Source organism: Camelus bactrianus, chromosome 6 (genome assembly GCF_048773025.1).
Source record: "Camelus bactrianus isolate YW-2024 breed Bactrian camel chromosome 6, ASM4877302v1, whole genome shotgun sequence".
NCBI lineage: Eukaryota > Metazoa > Chordata > Mammalia > Artiodactyla > Camelidae > Camelus > Camelus bactrianus.
In genome coordinates this window covers 22,535,496-22,563,134 of record NC_133544.1, presented here as the reverse complement: position 1 = coordinate 22,563,134, position 27,639 = coordinate 22,535,496, and the positions used below count along the sequence as shown (strand labels likewise).

The window sequence follows — 27,639 nt, the reverse complement described above, 5'->3', positions numbered from 1 at the left end:
TTCTTCTAGGCACTGGTTATATAGTAGTAAACAGAAAGACAACAATAATCTCTGCTCTTGTGGAATTAATGTTTCGGTAGAAGAAACAGATACTAAACAAGACCAGTAAGTACGCTAATAATAAAAAATGCTAATGAAAAGAAAAATCAAACAAGGAAGGAGGATGTAAGATGCTGGAGTCATGCTGAAACTTAGCTGGGGAGGCCAGGGTACAATAAAGAAGGAAGAGGAAGTGAGGGAACCATTCAGGAGACTATCTGGGGGCAGAGCTTTCCTGGCAGGCAAACAGCAAGTGCAATGGCAGTGAGGCAGGAGTATACTTGGTGTGTTCAAGGAACCGCAAAGGGGCCAGCGTGGCTGGAGCAGATGAGTGAGAGGCTTAGCAGTAGGAGACGATGCCTGGGTGCTAGCTGGACACTTTCTGTTAATAGTAACAAAAAAGCAGGTGATTTTTATGGTATGTAAATTATATCTCAATAAAGCTATTTAAAAAAAAAAAAAGATGGCTGCAGTCCTGGGCTCCACACTTACCACAAAACAATGGAAAGCAGAGCTCTTTTTAAACCCACAGAGCCAAAAAAGACAAACCAGTGATTATCCCCCAGCTTAATATATATCAAATAACTATACTACATTAATAGTTTCCAAATATACTGCTAAAATGACAATTATCAGAATATTCTTAGTAAGCTACTTTTTGAAGAAGTGAAGAATAAAATCCTTCCAGGAATTCCTGTTAATGTATTTCAACTGATTTCCTCCTTTGTGTCTTGAAAATTATATATCAGGATATGGACATATCTCTTCTCAATAGCTTATCCGTCCCATTTCTGAATATTTGATCATGAACAAACTATAGAGGCAAAATGTTAAAGTTTAGTAAGTGTGTGGTAACAACCTACTATAATTTATTCCCTAGATTCCAAGGTATTTCCTATCTAGATATTAGAAATGTTTTATTAATTCAAGCTTTCACTGTAGCTGTCACATACATGTTTCTGAACTACTAGCTTCATCTCACATAAAAAAGATACCAAAGAATGAGGGAAAACACTATTCTCATCCAAAATACCACCAATAATGGATGATCAAGCAGTAAAGAATCCCAATAGCTTTATGCAATTTATATAACAGAACAAACTTACGCTAACTCATCTTTATCAGCAGGACCAAATAGCAAAAGTTAAAAATAGGCTCTCTTTCATAATACAATGAGGAAGAAAATAAGGATGTGGCTATGAACACCACTCGCTCAGTGAAATAAGGAAGCAGCAACACTGTATTTGCATTGTATGATCCTAAGCAAGCGCTGTCCCTCACCTCTTTCCGGTGTAACACTCTAAAATTTGCCCATCCCTCTTACCCAGCATCAGAAAACAAAAGCGATCTACCATAAGGCTAAATGATCCTTCCTTTCCTTCTAAAAGCTGAATTTTTATAAGAAAATGGCAGAATTCAGCTGTTTTAACTGCTAATGTTATCTACTGTGAAAACCCTATTGAAATGAATTTGGGTAAATTAGTGCAGTCCTTCTCTAAACAAACTGTAGAGGCAAATGTTCCCCTCTGTCCCATCTATTTCCTCCTATTACTTCCTTCAAGAATTATTTCCAGATTAACTCTATGTTATTCAGTTTACTTTTTTGTTCTACATCTGCCTACAATTCAAGTGCTCTTTACCTGTATAGTGCTTTGCAAAGGCCTGTAATTTTGAAGTGTTTGTTTCCTCAACAAAATCAGAAACTACTTAAGAAAATGTGTTCCAGTTCTTTCATACAAAGTTAAGTACATACAGGCAGCCCCAATACTTAGTCAATCTACCCTCTGGAAACGTGAAACAAGCTCCAAAGACAATGTGCTCATTCACAAAGGAATTCAGATACATCCTCATCGGTTCATTCACTCGTTCATCACACTCTGACAGAGGACCAGCTGTGCAAACTCGCTCCCCTGCTCATAAACTGCCCAGGACTCCCCAGTGCTGCCAACCATTCAAAACAGAATTTCTCATACATCTACATTCCAGGTTCTCCCACACATTCCTTGTGCCTTCGCCTACACTATCCCCTCAGCCAGTGATGTTCTCTACACCACAATCAGCACGCCTCCAATCCCACCTCTACATGCTAATTATTAGGTCTCTACAGCATATAGACACTATGACAGGTCTCAGTAGATAAAGATTTTCTAGTCTGAATATGTCAATAAAACTTTAGCTCCCATCAGTCACAACCACTAGCAACTCGGTCCAGTAGGAAGATGTTGGCTTGTACACAAAACCATATAACACAGTAAGTATATGGTAAGCTAGTAACTTATAGTAAGTAAGCCATACTTGAGGGAATATAAAAAAATCAACATATGGTGGATGCATTCTAGCCAAGAAAGTCTATTTGGGATGTAAAGGGGTAGAAAAAAAGGTGAATCAAAGAAATTTAAAAATCTATTCTTGTTTTCAATGATGAAAATTGTTTGGCCTACTTGACTGACTTCTGAATGTAGGGCTTTGCTTTCAATAGGTATGCAAAAAATATGTTCTTAATGAAATGAACTTGTAGGCATTTCAGGACAATGAGGAGGATGGTCGACTTGTGGTACTGGGGCTGGGAAGGGTGCAGAATGGCTGAGATGAGAGATGACCGCCTGGATCCTCAGTTCTCCCAGTTTCAGAATCCTCAGTCCATTGATTGGTTTGGCTTCCCAGTAGCTGCTGAGGGCCTTTGGAGCTTGTTTCACGTTTCCAGAGGGTAAACTGACTAAGTATTGGGGCTGCCTGTATGTACTTAACTTTGTATGAACCACTGATTGGTTTGGCTTCCCAGTAGCTGCTGAGGTCCTTTCCTTTCCCATATTTCTTGATGTCCTCTTCCCTCGCCCACCATCACATCTCTGCCATCCATTCCCAGTGTTTACTGGCTCCTCTCTCAGGGCTGACAGTGCTGCCACCACATCTGCCTCTCTCCTCTAACATCTTACAAAAGTGAGAGGCATTGTGGACAAAAGATATCTAACTTTCCGATCTCTTCTCTAGTACACTCCCCAGGCTGGAAGACAACTTCTTCATACTTCACATGCCAAGAACAAACAAGTTTGGCTTTCATAAAATCAGGCACTTTTCACCCAAATTCTATTTATTTTTTGAATAGGTAGTACATGTATATTGCACAAAACTCTAGAGGCACAAAATGGTACACACAGAAAAGTGCAGTGAAGTGAATGAGGCCCTCCTCCCCAGAGACAACCATTATCATCTCTGTTTACCATTACTAAAGCAAGATTGTTTTCCAGGGAAACAGCAGCTCAGCCACATTCTGTTTCAGGGCTTGTTTGTTTGGGGAGAAGAGGTGATCTGTGAACCACATGTGTACATAAATTGTGTCTATGAGAAAAAGCATCATGAGTTCTAAAGAACACAATCTTTTCAGAAGACTGTGGACACATCTTGGGATACAGCATGGTATTGAGAAAAACATGGCTTCTGACTCTTCACAGACGTATGTCCACATACCAGCTTTAACACTAGGCATCTTGGGAAACATTACTTACCCTGTAAATTTCAGCTTTCTTATCCATAAGATAAGAATAGAGTCTTGTGATGATTAAATTAAAATAGGCTAAATGCTTTGATTTCTCCACCCCTTTATGCTTGTTTTCAGCTTTCTTTGTGGAATGTTTTCATTTAGCTGCATCTAGAATATTTTTATTTTAACATGTACCCAAATTTCTAAAGAAAAAAAAAGTGAGTGAAAAAAAGGCTTCCATTTACAGAATCAAAGATTCTCTAACAATTACCTGTTGTTCTTCTCTTTCTGTTGCATGGTGACACTTTTCAATTCTCCAGTGCCTCAAGAAATCTCGAAGATATCCAAAGAGAGTGAGCACACCATACCCCACATAAGTCAGCACAGCAACCAGCATTGGCGTTTCTTCAAAAGCTTCGTTAAATGGTCTTTTATATAGTCCTCCATTTTGTGTAACATGATGGATCTAAAAGGAAGGTTAACAATGTTTATTTCAGTCATGGTAAGAAAACACTACTACTTAAAATCTAAGTCCTTACAGATTCACATAACTATAACTTCAGAATTTTCCAAGTAATTGTCAAAAAAATCCACTAAGATTTAAGCAGGGCACATTTTTTTTCAATGGAAATAAGTTATAAGTTATATATATTTCAGATGAACAGCAAAGAAAAACAGAGGGAGAAGGACCGAGAACAATGTGTAACACTGATTTCTATCATTTGATTTTATGAAACAGATCCTAAAATGCCATAGTTGGAGAAGGTATAATTTCCTTTGTTCTAATGAAGAATATAAAAAATATGTCAACAAAGAGAAAGCCTACCCTGAAAATAGTACATTAACATACAAATAATCAAAAGTAAATTCAGTTTTAGAATACAATACAATAATTTATAAATGTTTCACTGCTATATATTCTTAAAGCCATCCAGCCATCGCATTCCTAATAATTATCAGCACTAGGCCCCTATGGAAACAAGCGGTTTATATTAGCCTTTGTTGTCAGTGGTAACACAAATTAACCATGCACAAAAGTAAAAGGCTTACATAAGAGTGGTCCAGCACTGCATAAAAGTGGGAAAACAGGGAAATCTAACACAGGGGAAAAATTGATAGAGTGATCAGTAACAGTCAGGAAATCATTCTGTCCCCCTTCATCTTGACCTGATTACTATTTCCAAACATTGTAAGATTATCCCCCATTTCATCTTCAGGGATAACCAAATTTTAATATACAAACACCAAGCTACTGTACTTCAGATCTCATAGCTGAAAGCTTTTTACTCTTTGGTCAATTTTAGTGGAAATCTTGTTCTACAGAAAAATTGCACTAAAGAACTTTGTGCCTTAAATTTAATCTTAACTTTGAAACAACCAACTGCAGAGAGGATGGTCAATCACAATTTACCAGGAATGTATTTTCAATTGAGCACCGTACTGAAGTTACAAATTTATTTCCAAAGGAATAAAAGAGCCTTTCTTGGCCTCTCAGGCAACCTGATCCAAGGGCTAAATATATTTCAGAATATTGTATCCTGGTGATGTTAGTTTGGGGAAGGCTATTTGAATGTGACAAGTTAGAACAGTCTGGAAAGAAACTTGTATTTGACAAAGGAAAGATATTTGGATAGGAATGATACTTGGAATCTGTTGGTACGGATTCAATCTGATGACCTAAGAAAGTCTGAAAACTATTCGTAAAACTGGCTCATGTCTTCATTAACCTCTTCCCCAAAGTGGTGGAAGTCTGTGTTAATATTTCCTGCTTAAATTTTTATGCAGTAGCAAGATTGTTATGTATTTAGAACAGAATAGCTGAAAATGAGCCAATAGCTAGATAGAAACTTGTTTAAAAATTAACAATATAACATGTAAGCAAGCTATTAAGCTGGACAAAACAAAATCAAAAGCACTTAAAACAAGAAAAATGACATTTGGATCATCTTTTCAAAAACATATCTCAAAATATTTTGCCATACAAACACTGTGTTTAATACCAGTATCTAACTCTCCTTAACTCTGAAATTGTTTAAACTATTTTCTCTCAACTGAGCATACTAGTAAAAATGCAATTTCAGCACTCCCAAGTTTCTAACAAATGTGTGGCAGATTTATGTCAGGCATGCTGTGGGTGGATCTCTTTAAAAAGATATCTGCTTTAGTTCAGACACACCCAAAACAGCAGGACCAAGAAAATTCATACAGTTGGCTTAACTGTCTAGGAAGGAGGAAGTTAAATCACTGGTTTGCTATCAAATATTGTGTGATTCTACCACAGCCTCATTCAATTCAATTAAATACATTTTAAGGAACTGAGATGCAACTATGAAGTAGCTTTTATAATGTGGCTTCAGTCAAAGCAGAGCTCACTGATCATTCGCAGGTCAGAATGGACAGGTCAACTGATATGCAAACTTCTGACAGGTGAAAAAGCCTTAGGACTTAGAGAAAAGAAAATTACTGGATCTTCAAGTACAGATGCTAATTTAATCTGGAACATGATTCAAATAAAAATAATGGTATTACCATCCAATATATGTATAATAGTTCATGAGGGAAAGCACCATGCTTATTTCACTCACTGCACATCTAGCACTCAGGATAGTATTTATTAAGTGCTAACAAATAGGAAGTACTCAACAGTGTCCTTTTATTACAATTAGGATTACAGAAAGTGACACCTTATAGGAACTCAATAAATACTTGTTGAATGGATGAAAATGCACACTATGCTCTTTGCTGTCATAGAAGAGATTAAGTTACAGTAATTACACAATTAATATTAGGACATTCTAGAACCCAGATCTGACATCTTCTAGTTTCAACTGGATTGGAGATCAAATTCACTCTAAACAAAACATGGGCTACAAACCCTTACAGCATATTTCATATTCTGGATTCACCGTGCAAGAGGGCTCTTAAGAGGCCTTTGAGTCATTCTAATTGGAGAATTTGTCAGCAAGGCAATCAAGAAAAATATTAGCAATCACTCCCTCCAGGTTAAAAAAAACAGGTATCAGTCTGTTCACATTAAGCAGACAAGAGTGTGACACTATGCCAGTATTATTAATCAAGGGAAATTTAAGAACTCCAAAGACCAAGGTTGAACAGTAATATTTTTTCCAGAAAATGAAAAAGAAAAAAACGTTCAAAGGAAGAAAAAATTTTGAGTCAAGACTATAAGCACACACCATAAAACACATTACAGGACAAGGGGAGGGCAAACTAATAAGACATTTTGTTTAGACACCTTATAGGCTGTCAACCATATTTATTAAGTAGCTGAAAAGGCACTCTTAGCCAAAGCAAGATGGGAAAGTATAATCAAAAGGTAAACCAGGGGGGAGGGTACAGCTCAAGTGGTAGAGTGCATGCTTAGCATGCACGAGGTCCTGGGTTCAATCCCCACTACCTCCACTGAAAACCAAAAAAATAAACCTAACTACCACTCCCCTGCAAAAAAAAAGACAAAAGATTTTAAAGATAAACTATAAATATAATATACATGCAATAAAATCATCTGGAAGGAGACACAAAAAAACTGGAGTGGCAAGTAGGGTGGGGGAAAGAAGCACACCTCCTACTTAAACCCCTCTGAACCAATTTGATTTTTTATCTTTAACAAAGAATATATATTACTGAAATTCCTTTTTTTTTAATGTTTAAACTGAATTTGCTCACTGATTTTACTCACTGTTTGGACTAAAATAGTTAATAAAAGCAACATATGCCTCTCCTCCAAACCTCAGGTCATCTCACAGTATCTACACTCTCTCTAAAGGGTTCTCATCTACTTTAAGTTCTCAAATAGATGATACATGCTGATGAGTACAAATCTACATTTCAATTTTACCCCAGAACTCTGTATTTTCATTTCTACCTTTTATATACTTCCACTTAGACATCCCAAACTCAGTTAGTCTAAAGCTGAATTTGTCTCACCATCCTTACTCCTCCCTCAATAAACCTTATCTTCCTCCTGTATTAACTACCTGGGTAACATCATCACCACCCAGTCTAACCAGTCTCCCAAGCTGGGAGTCATCTTGAGCCCCATCTTATTTTCTGGCTTCATTCTAGAACGAGTAATGAATTTCTATGCCTTAGTTCAAAACCGTCTTGCGGGGCACCAGGGAATTTTAAGGAGGCTAGAAATGTTCTATACGTGGAGAGAAGTATTAGATACACACAGCATACACACAGGTGAAAAAGCATGGAGCTATACACTCAGCACATTTTATGTACTTAACTGAATGTATGTTACTCAATTAGAAACAAACAAACAAAAACAACAACAAAAAAAAACACCTCAATGCCTTCATGGACCCACTGCAACATCCTCCACCCCATCTGGTCTCCCTCATACGAAGACCCTCCCCACACTCCAATTATTCTTCCAGTCACATCAAACTTCTTGCTATAAACTTTCCAACATTTATCCTCCTCTAGGAGTGAAAAGTCTTCTAATGGTGATAAGTCAGTAAATAATGTCCAGTACAGAAAAGTCAAGAAGCAGTAGTATAAGCATGTTAGTGAGATGTATGGAAGTAAACACCAAAAGAATCTGCTAAAATAGAAAGTAGTGCTTCTGAAGACAGAGAAAAGGGATAGAAGAGAGCAGGAGATTGATGTGTATTTCATAACAAGCCTGGTGGAATATCTGATGAAAGCCACATGCTACAGGTAAGAGGGTGTTGGAAATTCTTAGATCCTACAGGACTGGACCACAGACCTATTTGGCTAGGAACATGAGCTATCTTCAAGACAAGGAAAGACTAACTCCAAAGGTGATTCAGAGTTCATGAGGGTTCCCACTTCAGTTTCAAATGGCGTGGGGGAAGGGGGAACCATTACCTCAGATTCAACAGGAAAGAGGAGCCTCAGGGCAGCAGCCTGAAGCATAAGAGGTGGGAAGAAGCAACTCCCGCCCCAATGGGTCCAGAGAGCAGAACATCAAACCAAAGAAGATTATTCTTGATGCTTAAAGTTCCCATGGAATCTGCCTTGCCAAATTTTGGACTTGGTTGGGACTCATCACCCCCTTTTCCTTCTGATTTCTCCCTTTAGGAATGGAAATGTCTTTCCTCTGCCTGTTCCACCATTATATTTTAAAAGCACATAACTTATATGGTTTCACAGGTTCACAGCTGGAGAGGAATTCTGTCTCAGCGAGTTTCACTCATATCAGATTTAGAAGATATTTAGATAAGATTTTGAACTTTAGACTTGAGAGTTGATACTGAAATGAGCTAAGACTTTGGGGGCTGTTGGGTGAAATGAACATAGTTTGCATGCAAGGACATGATTTGGGGGAGGGCCACAGGCACAATATTATAGACTGTGTGTGTCTCTGCCCCGACTCATATGCTGAAGCTCCAAACCCCCACTGTGAGGGTATCTGGAGGTTGGGCTTTGGGAGGTAATTAGGTTTAGGTCATGAGGGTGGAACCCTCTTAATGTGATCAATGCCCTTATAAGAAGAGAAGGCAGAGATCTCCACTGAGGAAAGGCCATGTGAGCACGCTAGAGAAAGCGGCCATCTACAAGCCAGGAAGAGGGTCCTCACCAAGAACTGAACCTGTCAGCACCTTGATCTTGGACTTCCCAGCCTCCATAAGAGTGAGAAATAAATGCCTGCTGTTTAAGCCACCCTATCTATGGCACTTTGTTACAGCAGCCTGCACTAAGACAGAGGTAAAGGGACATAATGCATACAACCTACTTTCAACTGTTTCAGGAAAACTAAGTGTGAGTGTGTGTGTGTGTAGACAGAGAATAATGGGGAATTTTCTTCATGAACCATTTGTGAGTCAGTTGCAGTTATAAAGTACCTTTATCTTTTAATACTTCAGTGTGTATTTCTAAAAACAAAGACATTCTCTTAACTACAGAACAATTATCAAAATCAGGATATTGCTAGCATACTAGTATCTAGTCTATAGACTTTATTTAGATTTCACTAACTGTCTTAACATTGCCCTTTATAGCAAAAGAAAGTCCTGGATCATGCGTTGCATTCTGTCTCTTTAGTTTCAGAAAAGTAAGTTTTCATTACACTGTAAAATGACTTAGAAGAATGATCTGAGCAGAGGTTTCAGGAATCCCATGAAAGGACACTAAGCAACTATGTAATGATGCAAAAATGGGGAAGCATTTGTTGGAAAAAAGAGGCTTACATTTCTGATATGAATTCAAAATCACATAAGCATGAGTTTTTTAAGGCAAATAAACACATTTTTTGGTTTTGTTGAACGTGACAGTAGGATGACTGAACCTGCCTTATCACCACAGAATCTCCCCACCTGGTAGACAGCTGGGGACATCATTAAAAAATTAATGTCCAATATGAACCACCCATTATGCTTCGGCAATCAAAGGATTGTTATGCCTTTTCCTTTAAATGAACCCTATTCATTTCCAGCCTTATGCTGTGCTGTTCCTTAAAATCGGTTCTGCTGAAATGGTCTTTTCTTGGAATGTTACTGAAATGTACTAGCTTCTCCCTCCTGCATACCACACATACTAGAGAAAACAGTTTGCAGCTTTATGCCCATAACACAAGCTATGTCACACTCTGAACATATTTCCAGAAGTGTCCTCTTTTGTTGGCAGGCAAATTTTGAAAAGTAGGGAGTCCACATTTTTTTTCTTGCAATCAGGATAAATTCCCTAATTTTTGTCGACAAGTATCTCATAGGAATGGACTGAAAAGTGCTTCCAAAGCTAGCTGTAAAACAGACCTATATTTTGATGTTACTATATCCCTATTGAAAACTCAAAAATGCAGACCTCCAAGTATACATGCACTGGAAGACTTCAGTCAGTGGCACCCTGTGCACTCTGGGCAGTGATGTTCTGCACAGGAGTTACTGTTCTCACTTGCCACCACACCTCTGGAGCACTTTCCTGTCTCTTGATAAGCATCAGGGTATGACAGATGGATGTAAGTCAGGAGATCTGAGTACAAGTGCAGCTCTGCCACAAATTCCACATCTTCATCTGAGCCCTCTTCCACCTCTAACATGGTCTGGGCCTGTAACACCATGCCCTCCACTCTGGGTTTGCAGTGCAACTTGGTTCGTGTTAATTTTCCTTCTCTGGGAGTACTCCCTGATACATACGGGTGGACCCCTGGTAATCATTTCTGTGCAAAATGACCGATTTCCTGGATCACAGGGGTAGGCACCTGTGCCAAAATGAACCCAACAACCCTTTCTCATGAGAATTTAAAATTTCAATGGGGAGGAGTCCGTAGGTCACTGGACCCCAGCGTCCCACAGAAAAGGTCCATAAACTCCTGTTACTGAGGTCTCAAGTGCTGCGCTGTTTCCTGTCCTTTTTGTCTTTTCTAAGTTGTTCATCAATTTCTTCCCACTCTTTTCTTGGCAATAAGTCACATTTTGGTTTAGCTAGAGTCAGTTGCTAAAACTGAAAGAAATTGAACAGATACAGATTCTATGTTAAAGTCTCTTAGAACTTCTTTTCTGTACTTACTGAATTCACATGTTGGCATGGCCTGCAAACATTTAGGGCTTTAGCAGATTTTCAAAAATGACTCCCAACTTTGTCAATTTTGTGCATTTGGAATATTATTTACTATCTTACTTCAGATAAGGGGTATCTTGTTCAAAATTATAAGTAGGTACTTCTGTATATTAAGAGACATCAGATTCTAACTGCCTACTATAACTAACCTCTTCCCAGGTTCTCATTAATATCTAGGTAGACAAAAAAAAAAAAAAAAAAAAAAGCCAGGACTAGTATTTTAAAAAAGGGCAACAGAAGACCACAAATAAAAATTCAGACAGTATTTGTCTGCTAATAAGTTCATCTAACTAGAGAACATGCTCATCATCATTAAACAAGACTCCTTCATGCTTTCATGTAGAAAAATCACAAACCAAAAGGGAAGTAATAGATTATTTAATACAAGATTTGAAGAAAATTAATTGTTTAAAAGAAAAAAAAAAACTCTAATTAGAGCTTTTCCTCATACCATACTGAAGAGACAGCTAACTGGTTCCCTGTAAACATTCTCTTTTATGTCCCTATAGTAACAGACTCTCAGTTTTAGCCAGGTTCATGGCTACCCAGCTAGAGTCCACATTTCCCAATCTCTCTTGCAGCTAGAGGAAGCCACATGAGGAAATTCTGGCCAAAGGAAGTGAACAGAAATGATGGGTACCACGGCTGGATTACATCCTTTAAAACAGTGACTGCTTTCCCTTCACTTCTCTTTCCCTCAGCCTGTGGCCTAGAATGTAGATGTGGTGGAAGATGCCAACTAAAGATAACATCCTCAAAGACTGCAGGACAGCGAAGAAGATGCCTTGTAACCTTCCTACCCAGGACTACCTGTCCATGTCCAGACTTCACAAAGAAAAATCATTTCTATTTTGTTTGAACTACCTTATGTAAATGTCATATTTATAACAACAAAACCAAAAAATTAAAAAACAATATTCAGATAAATGCTGGAGAAGGTGTGGAGAAAAGGGAACCCTTCTACACTGCTGGTAGGAATGTAGTTTGTGCAGCCATTATGAAAAACAGTATGGAGATTCCTCAAAAAACTAAAAATGATCCAGCAATCCCACTCCTGGGCATACATCTGGGAGGAACTCTAATTTGAAATGATTCATGCACCCCAATGTTCACAGCAACACTATATACAATAGCCAAGACATGGAAGCAACCTAAACATCCATCGACAGATGACTAAATAAAGAAGCTGTGGTATATTTATACAGTGGAATACTACTCGGCCATAAAAAAGAATAAAATAATGCCATTTGCAGCAACATGGATGGACCTGCAGATCATCATTCTAAGTGAAGCAAGCAAGAAAGAGAAAAAAAAAAGTACCATATGATATCACTCATGTGTGGAATCATTAAAAAAAAAAAGGAAGAAAAAAGAGGACGCTAATGAACTCAACTACAAAACAGAAACAGACTTGCAGACACAGTAAACAACTGTATGGTTACCAGAGGAAAGAGAGTGGGAAGGGATAAATTTGGGAGTTTGAGATTTGTAAATGTTAACCACTATATATAAAAATGGATTAAAAAAAAATTTCTTCTGTATAGCACAGGGAACTATATTCAATATCTTGTAATAAATGTTAATGAAAAACTATATGAAAATAAGTATGAATATATATGCATGACTGGGACATTATGCTGTATACTAGAAATTGACACATTGTAACCATTAATACTTCAATTAAAAAAAAAATTGAGACTTCTGCTTCCAAGCTGGAGTTAAAAGGTAGAGGCAAGCCATCATTTTCCCAGAAAAACTAGATAAAACTATATAGATTACTCAAAACAAGAAATAGTTTTAAAGACATTGGAAAATTGTCTTCTGTGCAAAGAGGACAAGACGAACTAAAATTCCAGAGAAGGAAGAACCTTTCCTTAGTGAGATGAAATTGCTTGTCATTTTCTCTCCTCATACTATTGCAGTTTGAGCATAACTGGACTTGCCACAGGCAGAAGAACTTTACAAAAGAAAGAAAAAAACAGCAGAGTTTATAACAGCTGTATATGTTGGTGTGAAGAGGTCCAGATACGTGGCCAGTTTTCTGCAAAGGACCAAGTGCTGGAGAAACGGGGGAGATGGACTAAAATGGTGACTTGAAATCAACTACAATCTTACAATGCTTAGAGGTAAAGTCATATTAGAGGGAGGGGCCTGCAACAAACACACAGTGGATCCCAGCCTTGAGACAGTGTACTCACTAGAGTGGACTGAGTATATCTAAAACCTCCGCGAAGCCCCACCCAGCTCAATCCCTGGTTGGATGGAGGTGCTCGGGCCCTCTCCATATCCTGAGAGAGCAAAAGGCAAAAACAACACTGACTTTAGTCTCTGCAGGTCCTTCTTACATAACATCCATCAATCAATCAAAAACTTCTGCTTTCCCAGGAGGCTGGCAGAGGATATGAGCATGACTGAAAGAGAGAAGGCACAGCACAGAGTAAGTAGTCTACATTGTTGCCTTGTATTTCAGTACTTCCAGCCTTGGGAAATCTCTCACACCTTGATACCTCTCTTTAATTTCATGTCCCCAGAAATGGATTCCTCCTGTGTAGTTTTTTTTTAACATTTCTAAAAACCGCAAAAAATATTTTTTCAGACATCAAAGATTCTCCTGAGAACCCAGAACCCCCTTTCTACCAAGGAGCTCAAAATCATCATAATCATCTCATCCTTTTCACTAATTCAACAAATGTTTCATTTCTATCTATATGTCAAAAAGTGTACATTGTATTTGGTAATACAGATAAGAGATATTCCTTCAAATCTTCAAGAATTCTGCAAGGTTATTATTATTATTTTTTTTTTTAGAGAAAAAGGATGCAAAGATCAACATGAGTTTTGCAATAAAAGAGAACAAGGAAACTATTTTAAAGGATACTGTGTAAAGGGACTTATCTATAAACATGCAGGATGAAAACTGTACACAGAGATGCACTTCTGTTACAAGTGATTCTCAAGTTGTCTCACTTTTCTTCTTCACATGACTAGTGACAAAACTAAGGAAAGGAAAGTAAGCAATCAGTCCAGTTACAAGAAAATTAAATTCAAAGTTGGGACTAGAATCCAAGTCTCTACATTTTCCATTTATTGCCATTTCTTAGTCATCTTCCTGAGATTTTCTATGAATCAAATTTTCCTTTAATTATTTCAGATACTACAACTTAATCGGATTGTTTTAAAATTATCAGTGGCTTAAAAGTAGAATTTCACTTTCAACTCAACCTTAGTGCTCATTTTTGCTGTTCACATAATTAGTTATTTTTGCTATTCATATTATCAGCCATACACGGGTTGAGATAAATTGTTCTGAGTTTCATTTTCCCTTCTAGGAAAATGTCTGTTTTAAGGAAACCAGAACTAAACAGCTGTACTGGAAATAACTGGCTTCCTTTGTCTACACACAAGCCAAGTTTGTACAGGAAGTGATAAAGATATTACCCTTCAGTATGTACAGCAGAGGTCTTCAACAGGTAGTTCTATTACAGTTTAATCAGTGACCACAGACCAGGGCTTTCAGTCATCTTCCGGGCATTTCAAATCAAGAAGGGCATTTCAAATCAAGACAAGAAAGGGAGGCATGGCTGGAAGTCAATGCTGACAGGTTTCCCTTCCCTTGACGTACCAGCAAGTGTCTCACACCTTAAACCTCATTGAGTAGTAATAAAGACTATGAGACTGTGTTGTGTGTTTCAAGGATAAATACTAATTTATTAAACTTTTGTTTCAGTTACACATGTCTGTACATATAAAATACATAAAGTGCATAAAACATTATGTATGCATTGGGTTGATATAAAAATGTTATTTCTTAGTGTAGGCTGGAACAAAAAGGTTTGAAAACCTCTGCTATGGTATAGACCTAAATACAGACTTAGGGCAATCATTATAAGCATGTTTATTTCAACTTTCTAGAAATCACCACAATTGTATCAATTTATACAAAGAGCATCTGTATACAAGTTCACACTACTACATAACATTGTCAACACTTAATATTGTCGTATTTTAAAAGCTTTCAACATGGTAAAGATGAAAAAGTGTCTGTTTTAATGTGCAATAATTTAAGGACTAGTGAGAATGAGCACATTCCTATCTTTATTTTCCAGTCAAGTTTCTTTATCTATGAATTGCCAGTTCCTATCTCTAGCCCATTTTTCTACTGAACTGCATGCTTGTTTCTCATTAATTTGCAGGGCTTTACAGTCTGGCTAGTAATCCTTTACTGGTGACATGTGACAAATATCTCCTCAGTCCCTGGCTTGTTTTTTCACTTTTGGTGTCGCTTTGTTTGTAGTATCATACTCTGCAGAGGCCTTCTGTTTTTTAAATAACAGCTTTTTGAGATATAATTAACAACTTACCATTAAACTCATCCTTTTCAAGTGTACAATTCAGTGGTTTTTATTATATTCATAGAGCAATGCAAGCACCACCATAACTTAATTTTAGAACATTTTCATCAGCCCAAAAAGAAACTCTAATTAGAAGACACTCCCTATTGCCCTCTTCCCCCAGCCCCTGGCAAACTCCTAGTCTACTTTCTGTCTCTATGAATTTACCTCTCCTGGACATTTCATATAAATGGAATCATACAGTATGGGGCCTTTTATGTCTGGCTTTTTACACTAAGCATAATGTTTCTATCATTTACGTTGTAGCATGTTATCAGTATTCATTTCTTTTTATTGCTGAATAATATTCCACTCTATGGATACAATGTATTTTGTTTATCCATTCATCAGATGGCAGACGTATGGATTGTTTCCATTTTGGCTATTATGAATAATGCAGCTATGAACACTGATGTACAAGTTTTTGTGTCTACATGTTTCATTTCTCTAGAAAGCAGAATTGTTGGGTCATATGATAACTCTGTTTAACATTTTAGGAACTGTTTTCCAAAGTGGTTGTACCATTTCATGATCCCACTAGCAATGTACAAGGGTTCCAATTTCTCCATTTCCTCACCAACACTTTTTATTTTACCTATCCTAGTGGATGTGAAGTAGTATCTCATTGTGTTCTGATTTACATTTCCCAAATGATTCATGAGCTTAGTCACCATTTGCATCTTCTCTGGATAAATACCTATTAAAATATTTTCCCCATTTTAACACTGGGTTGTCTTTTTATTGTTGAGTTATAAGAGAACTTTATACATTCTAGATAACAAGTTCTTTATCTGCTATATGATTTTCAAATATTTTTTTCTGGTAAAGAAGCTGGGAGAGGTCCTGGCCACTGTAAACGGTACCTAATACTATTATTAGCCTTGGCTTCTCGCCACCAAGATGTTGCTTACCCCTCCTTAATGAAACACCCCTCAAAATCTTGGGCTTTCCCACACCACTTCCTAATGCTTCTGTTCTTTCCGAATCAATCTTCTTCAGTAGTGCGGGTGTGTTTGTGTGTCTTCTCCCAGGAATATTATGATTCCCCAATATTACATAGTTGGTGCTTCCCCTTCTTATTTAATGCCCTCTTCTATCTACCAACTCCCATGGCTTCAACTACTACCCATTCATTCCTTCAACCAAGATTTCCTGAGTTCCTATTACATGCCAGGCACAATGCAAATAGCAAAATCTCAGACACTTGCTGAAGGAGCTTACTTATTAGGCAGCAAGAGGCTTATTCAGAATAATTCAAAACCATCACATTTTACAGGTCAGTACTTTATCTGTACAATAGTTTCTACATCTTTCCAGATTACAAGAATTGTTGACTATTTTCCCAAACCTCAATATGTACCATTTGGAGTAACGCTGGATCATACCCATAGTCTCAGCATAACTGCATATTGCACTACATTTAGACATTATCAGAAAGCAGTAGACTGACTTACAATAGATCATGTTAAGAAATGAACCCCTATCACAGGAGTCATCCTAATCCTTTAGGGTCTTACAGTGCACATGTATTATCTGTAAAATCAGAAGCAAAAATTATTTTAAAACAAAAGGAGAAATAGCCACCTTAACCTTCATAATGGGTCTTGAAGGTAGTCTTAAAGACAACAAACATTCAGATAAATTTTCTGAGTTTTAATTGGTCAGAAGCAAAAGGCTTATCTGATTGGTCACAAATTATAAATTACATTACAGAACCCTTCTTAGAAGCTATTCAGAAAGCAACCGACTTTTGAGGCTACAAACCATGTATTTAGTCAAGTAAGGCACACCCATTCAGAATGCAAACACAGGCTCTACCCATCCCTCTCAATTGCCTATTCTGCCAATAAACACTGCTTCTTTCTTTCAAAAATGGAATCTAATTGAATCTCAACCAATTAACTACTTGCTCAGAACACCACGAGGTTTCTAGGGCACCTAGGCCAACCTTAAAAAGTAAGCAAGTCTGCGTTCCCTGAATATCCAGGTTCTAAAATACTGTCTTAAGAAGACAGTGGTTTAATAGTGAATACTGGTCTCGTTTCCCAAGAATTTTTATTAAAGAGGATTCTTGAATACCTCAAATGACCCTAGAATCTTTCAGATACAGCTAGTAAGACTTGAAATTTCTTCCCCTTAGAACAAAAAGCATTTGAAACAAAAATCTAGTCACACAAGTGGTAAATAGTCACAACATTACTTTTGCAAAGCTTTGAGGTCTTCTGATGTCTTCTCAAGTCCTGCGAAACCTGAACAGGTATACTGGCCATTCTAGCTACTCCTCCTGTTCCTGTGTCAGAACTAACTTCTCCTTTTCCCAGGTACTGTTTCCTCTCAGTGGAAACAAAAGCTAGTAGCTACTCAGTAAACCACCTTTCATTAGTTATTCATTTGTCTTCTTCTAAGTATAAGTAGCAGGACCAACACTTTGTGCTTTCTATTTTGCTTGTCTTATTATTTAAATAAGATCAAAATTTGTGCCCCAATTCCTCCTTAAGATAGAATCATATTTATTCTGGCAGCTAGAAGGCTGTCATCCTTCTAAAATCTCCTTAAAACTACTCCTAAAGGAAAGAAACTTAGGTTCAAACTGTCTCAAAGGCAGATAACTTTTTTCTTCCATATGTGTTAACTAATTAAGGAAGGTAAAATATGTGAACAAACCTGGAAAGTACTATAAAGAAACGAAAGACCTAAAAAAAAGTGTTGTTAACAAGGGGCTTTAAAAGTAGAAACCAACAGCATTATATTTCAGGTGCAAACAAAATACAGCATTTTTTAAATCAAATGTCAAATCCACAGTAAGAAACTCTTAGTAATTAAGATCATTGAATATTCCAACACTGCTGAGAAAATTTCCCGCAAAGTCTCTAGAGGTCTTTAAAAATAGGATAGTACCATCTATCAAGATTAGTTTTAATAAAGTCCTACAAAGAGATAAAGAGACTGAATTACATAAACCCCTAAAGGAACCTAAAGGTTCCTTCCAGCCCTCATTCTGTCAAAGCTTCCAATTCTAACTCAAAAGTTTCCCTAATGTTAATTGTCACCCTTTACCTCAAAGAAGGCTGACCCTCTTCTCTCACTCCTGAGTGGCAGAGAGAAAAAAATTACTGCTTCTCTTCCTTGTGAAAAGTCTACCTACTACCATCATTAAAAAACAGTAAATGTCTACCTACATCCGTAAGGATGGCTACCGAAAAGAAGAAAAACCCAATGCTTCTGTGATGTCTCTCCTTTACTCTCACACCACCACACCACTAATACTTCTGACACCAGACATTGGGGAGGGTGGGTTACACACCAAGCAATACTGCAACATCAGCTGCGTGTCCTCCAATTTAACTCACTTCTCTCACTATATAGCTGGAGACAGTGCCAGATCCCACAGGTTCAGGGCTCGGTCCCACAAGGCTGCCCTCACCCCAACTTCAGAAGCCAATCTCAAATCCAGGTGGTCACCTGTGCTTCTGATCAATCAGAGTTTCCTGCGACCCCCTCCTCGGATTTGATTAATTTGCTAGAGCAGCTCAAAGAACTCAGGAAAATTGTTTACTTACTGTTTACCAGTTTATTATAAAAGGATATAATGGATACAGATGAACAACCAGATGGAATAAATGTGTAGGGCAAGGAATGTGGGAAGAGGCACGGAGCTTCTGGGTGTGCCACTCTCCCAGCACCTCCACGTGGTTAGCAACTCACTCTCTGAATCCAGTACTTTGGGGTTTTTATGGAGGCTTCATCACGTAGGCATGATCAATCATTAACTCCATTTCCAGCCTCTCTTCCCTCTCTGGAGAATGGGGGGTAGAGGGGTGGGGCTGAAAATGCCAAGCTTCTAATCGTGGCTTGGTCTTTCTGGTGACACAGTGGGCCCCCATCCAGAAGCCCACCAAGAGTCAGCTCATTAGAACAAAAGATGTTTCTACTATCTAGGAAATTTCAAGGGATTTAGGAGCTCTGTGTCAGAAACTGGGGAATCAAAGACCAAATATTAGAATAAAAGATGATCCTAGTGCTCTTATCAGTTAGGAAATTACACAGGTTTTAGGAGTTCTGTGCCAGGAACAAGAGCAGATACATATATACATATATATTTTTTCCCCCTCTATAATCTCATAGCTATTATTAAAATAAATAAGTAAATGAATAAAAAACAGAAAATAACCAGCTTTGGTGAAGATGTGGAGAAACTGGAACCCTTATGCACTATTGATGGAAATGTGAAATGGTACAGCCACTGTGGAAAACAGTTTGGCAGCTCCTCAAAAAATTAAAAATAGAATTACCATACGATCCAGCAATTCCACTTCTAGGTATATACCCAAAAGAACTGAAAGCAGGGTCTAAGAGATATTTGTACACCCACGTTCATAGAGGCATTATTCACAACAGCTGAAACATGGAAGCAACCTGAGTGTCCTTTGACAGATGAATGGCTAAAGAAAATGTGTTGTGTGTGTGTACACAATGGAATAGTATTCAGCCTTAAAAGGAAATTCTGATAGATGCTACAACATGCATGAATCAAAAGGATATTATGCTAAATGAAATAAGCCAGTCACAAAAAGACAAATACTACATAATTCCATTTATATGAGGTACTTACAGTAATCAAATGAATAGAGACAGAAAATAGAATGGTGGTTGCCAAGGACTGGGAGGAGGGGAGACTGGGGAGATAATGTTTAATGGGTATAAAGTTTCAGTTTTACAAGATGAAAAGAGTTATAGAGATGGATGGTGGTGATGGTTGCACAACATTATGAATGTATTTAATTCCACTGAATTGTACACTTAAAAATGGTTAAGATGGTAAATTTTTCATGTGTATTTTATCACAATAAAAAAAAATTGGGGGAAGAAACCCAGAAAACAAAAGCAAACTGTATGTCTGATTGTTTCATAATGCCCTTTCTACCACAGGATCTGTTTACTCAAACTCTAAACTCAAATCCAACAAAGGGCAGGCATATACATTCATCCCTTCAAACATGGAAACTCCTGAGAGTGTACAGGGATCTCAGAAGTTTCTAACTTCTCATGTATAACTGAAAAATTGTGCTGAACACTGGAATTTGACACAACATTGTAAGATGATTATAAATTAATAAAAAAAGTTTAAATAAAAAAAGTTTCTAACTTCTCTCTTATTCATTAAAAGACAAATGTTGGAATATGCAAGGAAATGAACTTGTATCTCAGGTTTAAAAACTATGTTACACTCTATATTTTAGTGAAAGCAGGATACACATCTGTGCATTTAATACCTTATGTGTATTTTCACAGCATAATAGACAACACTTCCCACAGAAACGGGGGAAAAACAGCCTTGAGCACTAGCACACCATTGTAATTAAAACAAAAGCAACTTCAAAAAAATTTTAAATACTCTTGCTCTCATAAGGTTCAAAAATCTCTCTTTTGCTTAAGAAAAAAGAAAAGGGGGGGTGGAACATCCCACAGACAGTATTCCTCCTATTAGTGTACAAAGAAAGCTACATATAAAGTGTTTGTTTCAAAAAGTCTCATGAGAAATTGTTTTCTAGAAGGGACACTGCAGCCCTAAATCTTCTTTAGGGCACTCCACCAGACCATTCTTCCAAATACCACCATTGTGTCTTGAGTGAAAATTTTCACTAAAATATATTAGAAAAAGTCATTCAGTGTATGTATGTATATGCATGACTGGGACATTGTGTTGTATACCAGAAATTGACACACTGTAATTGACTGTACTCCAATTAAAAAAAAAAAAAGTCATTCAGATTTTCCAGTTATACAGATTTTTAAATTTCACTTTAGCAACTTGATATTTCTTCATCTAATCGGCAATCTCTGAAACGTCTTGTCTACCAGTGCTAAACTGTTAGGGATTATGGGAGGGAGGAATCTGATTTACTACTAATTCAGAACGTAAGTGTGTCAAATGAAAAGAACACTTAAACACAAAGCACTTCTAAAGTGTGAACACCTTTCTCTTCATTTCCTTCTCCCTCTTAAAAATCATAACCCACTCATCAGCCTGCAGTGTATTTCCTGACTCCCACCGTTAGGTTTCCCTGTTACATTCCATATCACAATTTTGTCTTATTAGCCTTGCACTGCTAGGAAATGCTTATTAACATTTACATGGCTAGGAAAACAACTTCTTCTACCACTTATAATGAGCTGATTCTTATCACTTCCTGTCTCTTACAGTTAGATCTTTAAAAATGAAAACAATTTTTTTGAATCTGGGTATTACGTTGCCCTGAAACTTCAGGGGAGGTCCAATCTCTTTTACGTATTTCCCCCAAGCTCTTATGGTCTTCATATCTCAACATGACCTGGAGAAATGCTTTATTTCTGTCTCACACCAAACAGTAACAGGCCTATCTATCATATTACTGAGTAGGGGAGAAGGCTGTCAGATATTTATGGTAGAGCCAAACTAAATCACAACAGTCATACTTCCTGCTCCAGGGAACTGACTACTTTCGGGGAAAACAATTTCCTTAATTTCTGAACTACAAAGTATTAAAGTCAACTGCAAATATCACAACCCTCTCTTCCACCAACATCGATCTTCTATACCGCTTGTCTTTAAAAACAGGTATCAGCAGAATACCTGTCAGTCCAAAGAACTGGAAGATTGATAACAATTATTGCTTTGAATTCAAAACTTTTCAAAATATTTCAGAACTACCTGGACTTGGCTGATTCATCCTTGGTTAATTAGTAGACAGACTCATCACAAGTCACCATCAGGTTAAATGATCCCCTTGTGTGATAGCACTCTTGCTCAAAGGATCAAAAGGACCACCTAACTCAACAAGGATCCCGGGAAGGGGGGTCTCACCTCGAGCTGAGTAAGACCATAACGCTTTTGAGGCACTGGACCAGGTTCCCCGCCAGATTTGTGGTCTAATGTCCTGCTTGTAGAAGGGGAAGGTACGTGGTAGGAAGAGACTGGGTGTGTTTCCGCCTGGGACCACCTCCTAACTTTCTTTGCTCCCTGAGGACCATTGGAGTGGTTTTCCCTGGAGGGCTTCAGGGTTCTAGGAAGAAGCACTACCTGGGGTGCATAGGAGAGATCCTCGGGAGAAAAAAAACAGAAGTCCCTGGGTGGATCCTCCGGCGGTCCAAGGGGGCACACCCTAGTTCTCCTGGGGGGCAGCCCCCACTGCTGGCGGGATCGGGTAGAGGAGGCAGAGCCCAAATCTCCGAGCTAGGGTAGGAAGACCTCAGGCGCGAAAAGACAGGGGAGGCTCTGCGCCGCCCTTGAGTCCTCCGGCTCCGACAGGCCCGGTCAGCGCCAGGACACCGCCGCCAGCACACCTGAGCCGCGCCCGCCTCCGCAGACCGTCACCGCGACCTCGCCCGGCGAGGACGCCCCTCCGCACCGGTGCCGGCTCGCAGGGTCCCGGCCCACCGCCCCCGGCCCAGCCCGGCCGCCTGATCCCACCGTACCTGGCCGGCGGCAGCTGCGGCGGCAGCGGCGCTGCTCCTCACGTACCCGTTCCGCACTTCCCCATTCACCACGCAGCCGTTTGCCCGCACCGGGCGACGGCAGCAGCAGCCTCCGGGACCTGGCCGCATCGCCCCGGCAGCACCAGGCGCAAGGCAGGGTCTATATGCGGCGGCCGAGGCGGCGGCGGCTCCAAGTCCCGCTCCGCACCCCTCCCACCTTCCCGAAACCGGAAATCGCTGCGCGCCGCCGCCAATTCCCTGCCGGGCCGTCACGTGGGGGCGGGGCCCACTCCCGCCGAGGCCGCGGTTCGCCCAAGGCGGGGCAGGGGAGGGGGAGACCGGACGGCGGCGCGCAGCGGGGTCGTGAGCCTGAGGACCGCTGGCCAATCTGGAGGAGGAGGAGGCGGGCCCCAGGCTCCTGCCTGGCCAATCACGGGCGAGAATAAAGCGCCTCGCGGTTGTCGAGGGGGTTTTCTGGAGGGACCTGAGGACCCGGCCCCCGGGCAGAACCCAGGTCTGTAGAGCGCGTTCCCTGTTCGGAACTGGTGGCGCCCTCTCTGCCCTTGCTTCTGGGGAAGTTCTCGGGTTTGAATCCGAGCCTGAGTCAGGGCTCCTTTATTTAATTAGCTGATTTTTCTGTGGCTTTTTATAGAATAGCCTTTTTGACATTCGCTCATCATTCTTCAGTGTGCCCCGTACATTAATACATTTCTTAAGTAATAATTCGGATGTCTCTTTGCCCTTCACATCTGTTCATATCAGGGTTTTCCATACAATTCCTTTTTTAAGAGCACTTCCTTGAAAGTCAAGAAACCTGATCTCGTTCCAACTCTGCCAGTAACCAGAAGCTAAACCTTGAGTATTTAACCACTTTGGGAGCCAGATTCTTTACAATGGAGTTAATACTTCCAACTTGTTAGGTTCATTTCAAGAACTGCATTAATAAAACCATTGCGCACCTATCCCAAAACCTGGCCCGTACTAGAAGCATAATATATACATTATTTTTCACCCCTTCAGTTCTATAGTCCCATAGTTATTAGAAAGAAAGGAAATGGATCTACATGAAGTTAACAAGAAACTTTTGGTTGCCCATAAAGAATTTAGTGTTATGTTTAAGAGTATGGACTCTGGAGTCAGTCTGGGTTTGACCTCTGGCTGTGCAAATGGCTTAGTGACCTCTATATGTCTACATCTGTTCAGTGAGGATAATAATAATTGTCCTGAGGATTTACTAAGTTAATACATGTAGTGTATTTTGTACAGGATCTGACAATTAGTAAACATTACTAAGTGTTGGTTATTATTAATCGCTGAATGTGCCCATGAGAGCCCCTGCATTCTTCCTCCACCCCTAGGAGCTCTAGAAAAGGGGTTGATAAGGTATCAGTTTTTTCAAGATTTCAGAGCTGAACCATCTAACGTCAGGCAGGCAGAGCAGATATTCTCTTGGAGTCAACAAACACCATGCTCCGAAAGAATGCAATTTGGGGGCAAATGTATGACACTAAAAATGAAGCATTTCTTTTTATGCATTTGAATGTGAAGTTTGCCTCTCACAGTCTGCAAGAGAAAAGATGTACACGTATAAAGTAAACAACAAAAAAAGCTTACCAAAGGCTGGCATCATTATTCAACAGTAGTTCTGATGAGGAAGCCTAGGTAGCAGAGACAAATCTAGACTTTGTATGTAGGATGTTTTCAGGGCAGGAATCTGGTTGGAAGCAGGGGTAAGGTTTTCAGTTGGAGCTTAGATAGTGGGCTGAATGAACTTGAAGAAGGCTCGGGAGGAAGATGTGCAATGAGCTTGATCTTGAAAGCTGAGTAGGATTTAGAGAGCTGGACATGAGAAGGAAGGGGCAGGTATACCTTGGAGAGGAAACCTTCAGAAGCTCAGGTATAAAGGCTGAAAAGAGCAAAGCCTTGAACTGGAGACTAAAAGTTAAGGAGCCTGGCTAGATTCAGGAGTCCTATTAGCCAATCCCTCCCTTCAGGACACCAGGTCCTTGTCTTGTTTTGCCACTTACTCACCATGTGTGGTCTTGTGCAAGTCATTCAACATCAGCCTTGGTTTCCTCACCCATCTTACAAGTTAATACCTGAACTACTTACCTCACAAGGATTTTGTGAGCATCAGTGATATAATATACAGATAATCTGATGATCTTGCATAACATTGCTAAATCACAAAAAGGATGCCTCAGAAGCCAGTAGGAATCACCCCAGGTTTCATGTAAACAGGAAAAAAAAAACTCCTTCAAGAGGCATAAGCTGCCTTATCATCATTTTACTGAATTCATATGCAAAGTTCTGTGCTAGGCACCAGGGTTACAACTCTTCTCTTCCTTCAAGATTTCTCAAACCTCTTCAGCTGGGAAACCTTTCTTGAACTCCAACCTCCCCAACAAAATTACTCACTTTCTTCTCAGTGAACTTTATACACACCTATGTAAGTATATGTCACATTGCTTTGGGATTCTTTGTTTTGAGAGGGAGATTACACAGTGATTAGAAGCAGGAACTCTGTAGTCAGACAGGATTGGAGACTCATCTCCAGCACTTAGAAGCCTTGTGACTTTGGCAAAACTGCCTAAGCTCTCTGTGACTCAGTTCCTTCATCTGTAAATTGGGACATCTCTCATAGAACTGTTGTGAGAATTAAATAAGAAAAGCATTTAGTACCATGGCCTGTCACATAATATTCAATAAGTGCTGGTGATTATTAGTTGAATATGTGAACTATTTTTTTAAATGCATGAATAACTGATTGAACTAGACAGAGAGCAATCTCCTTGAATTCAAGGGATTGTCAAATTCATCTTTAGGTTCTCAGCACCTACCACAGTCCCTGGCACATTGTCAGTGCCCAATAAATGTTTGATGGATGAATGAATGGAAATCTGGCTCTGCCTCCAAGAAGCCTTCTATCACATAGAGACCATGAATTAAGGGTCTTTTGACTACAGAGAAGCCAATATTAGAAACTTAAAAGGAAGGTATATTTACTGAAACTCTTCTCAAGATAGGAAGTGTTGGGACTCAGGAACAGATCTCAAATCTCAGCAATAGAAAATTATAGACCTTCCCCCAGCACCAACCTACTTTTGAGGCTTAGCTCTCAGCAATCTACAACTTTTACATTCTATAGGTCAAACTCATAAACTCCTAGGAAAGGGAAGTCTGATTGGCCCAGCTTAAGGTGAGATATCTAATGCTTGGCCAAGCAGTGGTGGCCAAAGCCCAAGGACTAGCTGCTGAAGGTGAGGAATCAGTTACAAAGAAGGAGGATTCACTGCAGAGAAAGAAGGAACAACCCTATCATTGTCCACTACAAGAAATGGGAATGAAAAGGACAAATAACAATAGCTTGGAATGAGTGTGAAAAGAGGAAGCTTCTGATACAGCATTTTAAAAAGGGCCATGCAGAACTGCAGCCTGGGAAGAAAAATTAAGTGAAAGAAACTAGGCTATATAGTTGTAGGAGCAACTGGCCTGCGCCATCAAATAGGGGTCTTGGTTGCAGGCCTCCCAAGTTAAGGCTCGCTGACTTGCACAGAAGGGAATTCACTGAGAGGTTATTAGCAGCTCAGAGATCTGGCTGAAGGCTGGAGGACCAGGCTTAGAAAAAGTCAGGAGCCAAGGGAGCTCCAGATGACTAGGCAGCAAGGACCTCAACAGGCGACTGCAGCAGAAACTGTCTGGTGAGTGCATCACCACCAAAATAAATGAGCTCTAACCAGCCCTTCCATCCTTGAGTCACTGGCCCAAAAGTCAGTCCTGGGAGAGAGTATCTATCTGATTGGCTGAATTTAGGTCACATTGGTCCATAGAAGCAGGTGGCAAACAAAAGAAGGATGTCGTGCCTTCACCTTTCATGGTAGAAGGTGCTTACCAGGATTCACTTTCCCAAAAAAGAGGACAGAAAATGAGGAAAGGATTTCCCCAGAAAGAAATTAGGGACCTCATTAAAAAAAGGGAACAAACACCTTGCAGGTAAAAATGATGGATGTCCACAATAGTAGTTAAGAAGGCAGAACAATTATAACCTAGAAAGAGCCCTCCAGAGGCAATCTGCTTTGGTACAAAACCCAGGGCTGGACAACTGAAAGCTAATATCTGATCCTGACTCTAAAAGCATCACCTGGTCTTCCCTTTCCAAACTTTTCATGCTTCATTCAATCATTGATCTCTTTGGTCAATCATTCAACAAATATTTTTTTCTGGGCATCATGTTACGTACTACAAATACAATGATAAGCAGACAGAAAAATGGTCTCTGCTCTTGTGGAAATTGCAGTCTCAATTTACAAGAAATGGGTCTCCTACTTCCCTTTTTATTACTCCTAATCTAATACAATGAATTTAGGAGTTACTTCTTCTCTCAGGGAGTCCCTGGCCCTATTTTTGCTGGAAAATCTTGAATAACATTTTTGGACCATTTTCAGTAACAATGTTTGCATTCACAAAACTGGGTGGACCCTGGGACAAGAATTTAGAATTGCATTATTGTGAGGCCTGAGCTGTTTAATGGAATGACAGCTAAAATGCAGCTTTAAGAATGATGGTTCCTGATTGGTTCAGGGTGCCTGCTAAACATCCAGTAGAGGGATTTTAATCTGTGTCATTTGCTGTCAGAGCTCAGAGATGAAACAAATGAGCACTCTAGGAATAGGCAGTTAGAGCCTGTCCGTCAATGGTAGCTCTCTCTGCCTTGTGTTTTCTCTG

General features: G+C 39.3%; 1 protein-coding gene across 1 annotated transcript in view; it reads right to left on the bottom strand.

Annotated features, from left to right (window-relative positions):
* Positions 1-23,161, bottom strand: part of SPTLC2 (serine palmitoyltransferase long chain base subunit 2) — an 85,850-nt gene extending 62,689 nt beyond the window's left edge. Inside the window, exons 1-2 of the mRNA XM_074365189.1 lie at positions 22,915-23,161; positions 3,792-3,986 (exon numbers count right to left, since the gene is read on the bottom strand). Coding sequence (XP_074221290.1) covers positions 3,792-3,986; positions 22,915-23,043 — 324 coding nt within the window. The 5' untranslated portion in view covers positions 23,044-23,161. The remainder of the gene's footprint in view (positions 1-3,791; positions 3,987-22,914) is intronic.
* Between the last annotated feature and the right edge of the window lie 4,478 nt (positions 23,162-27,639).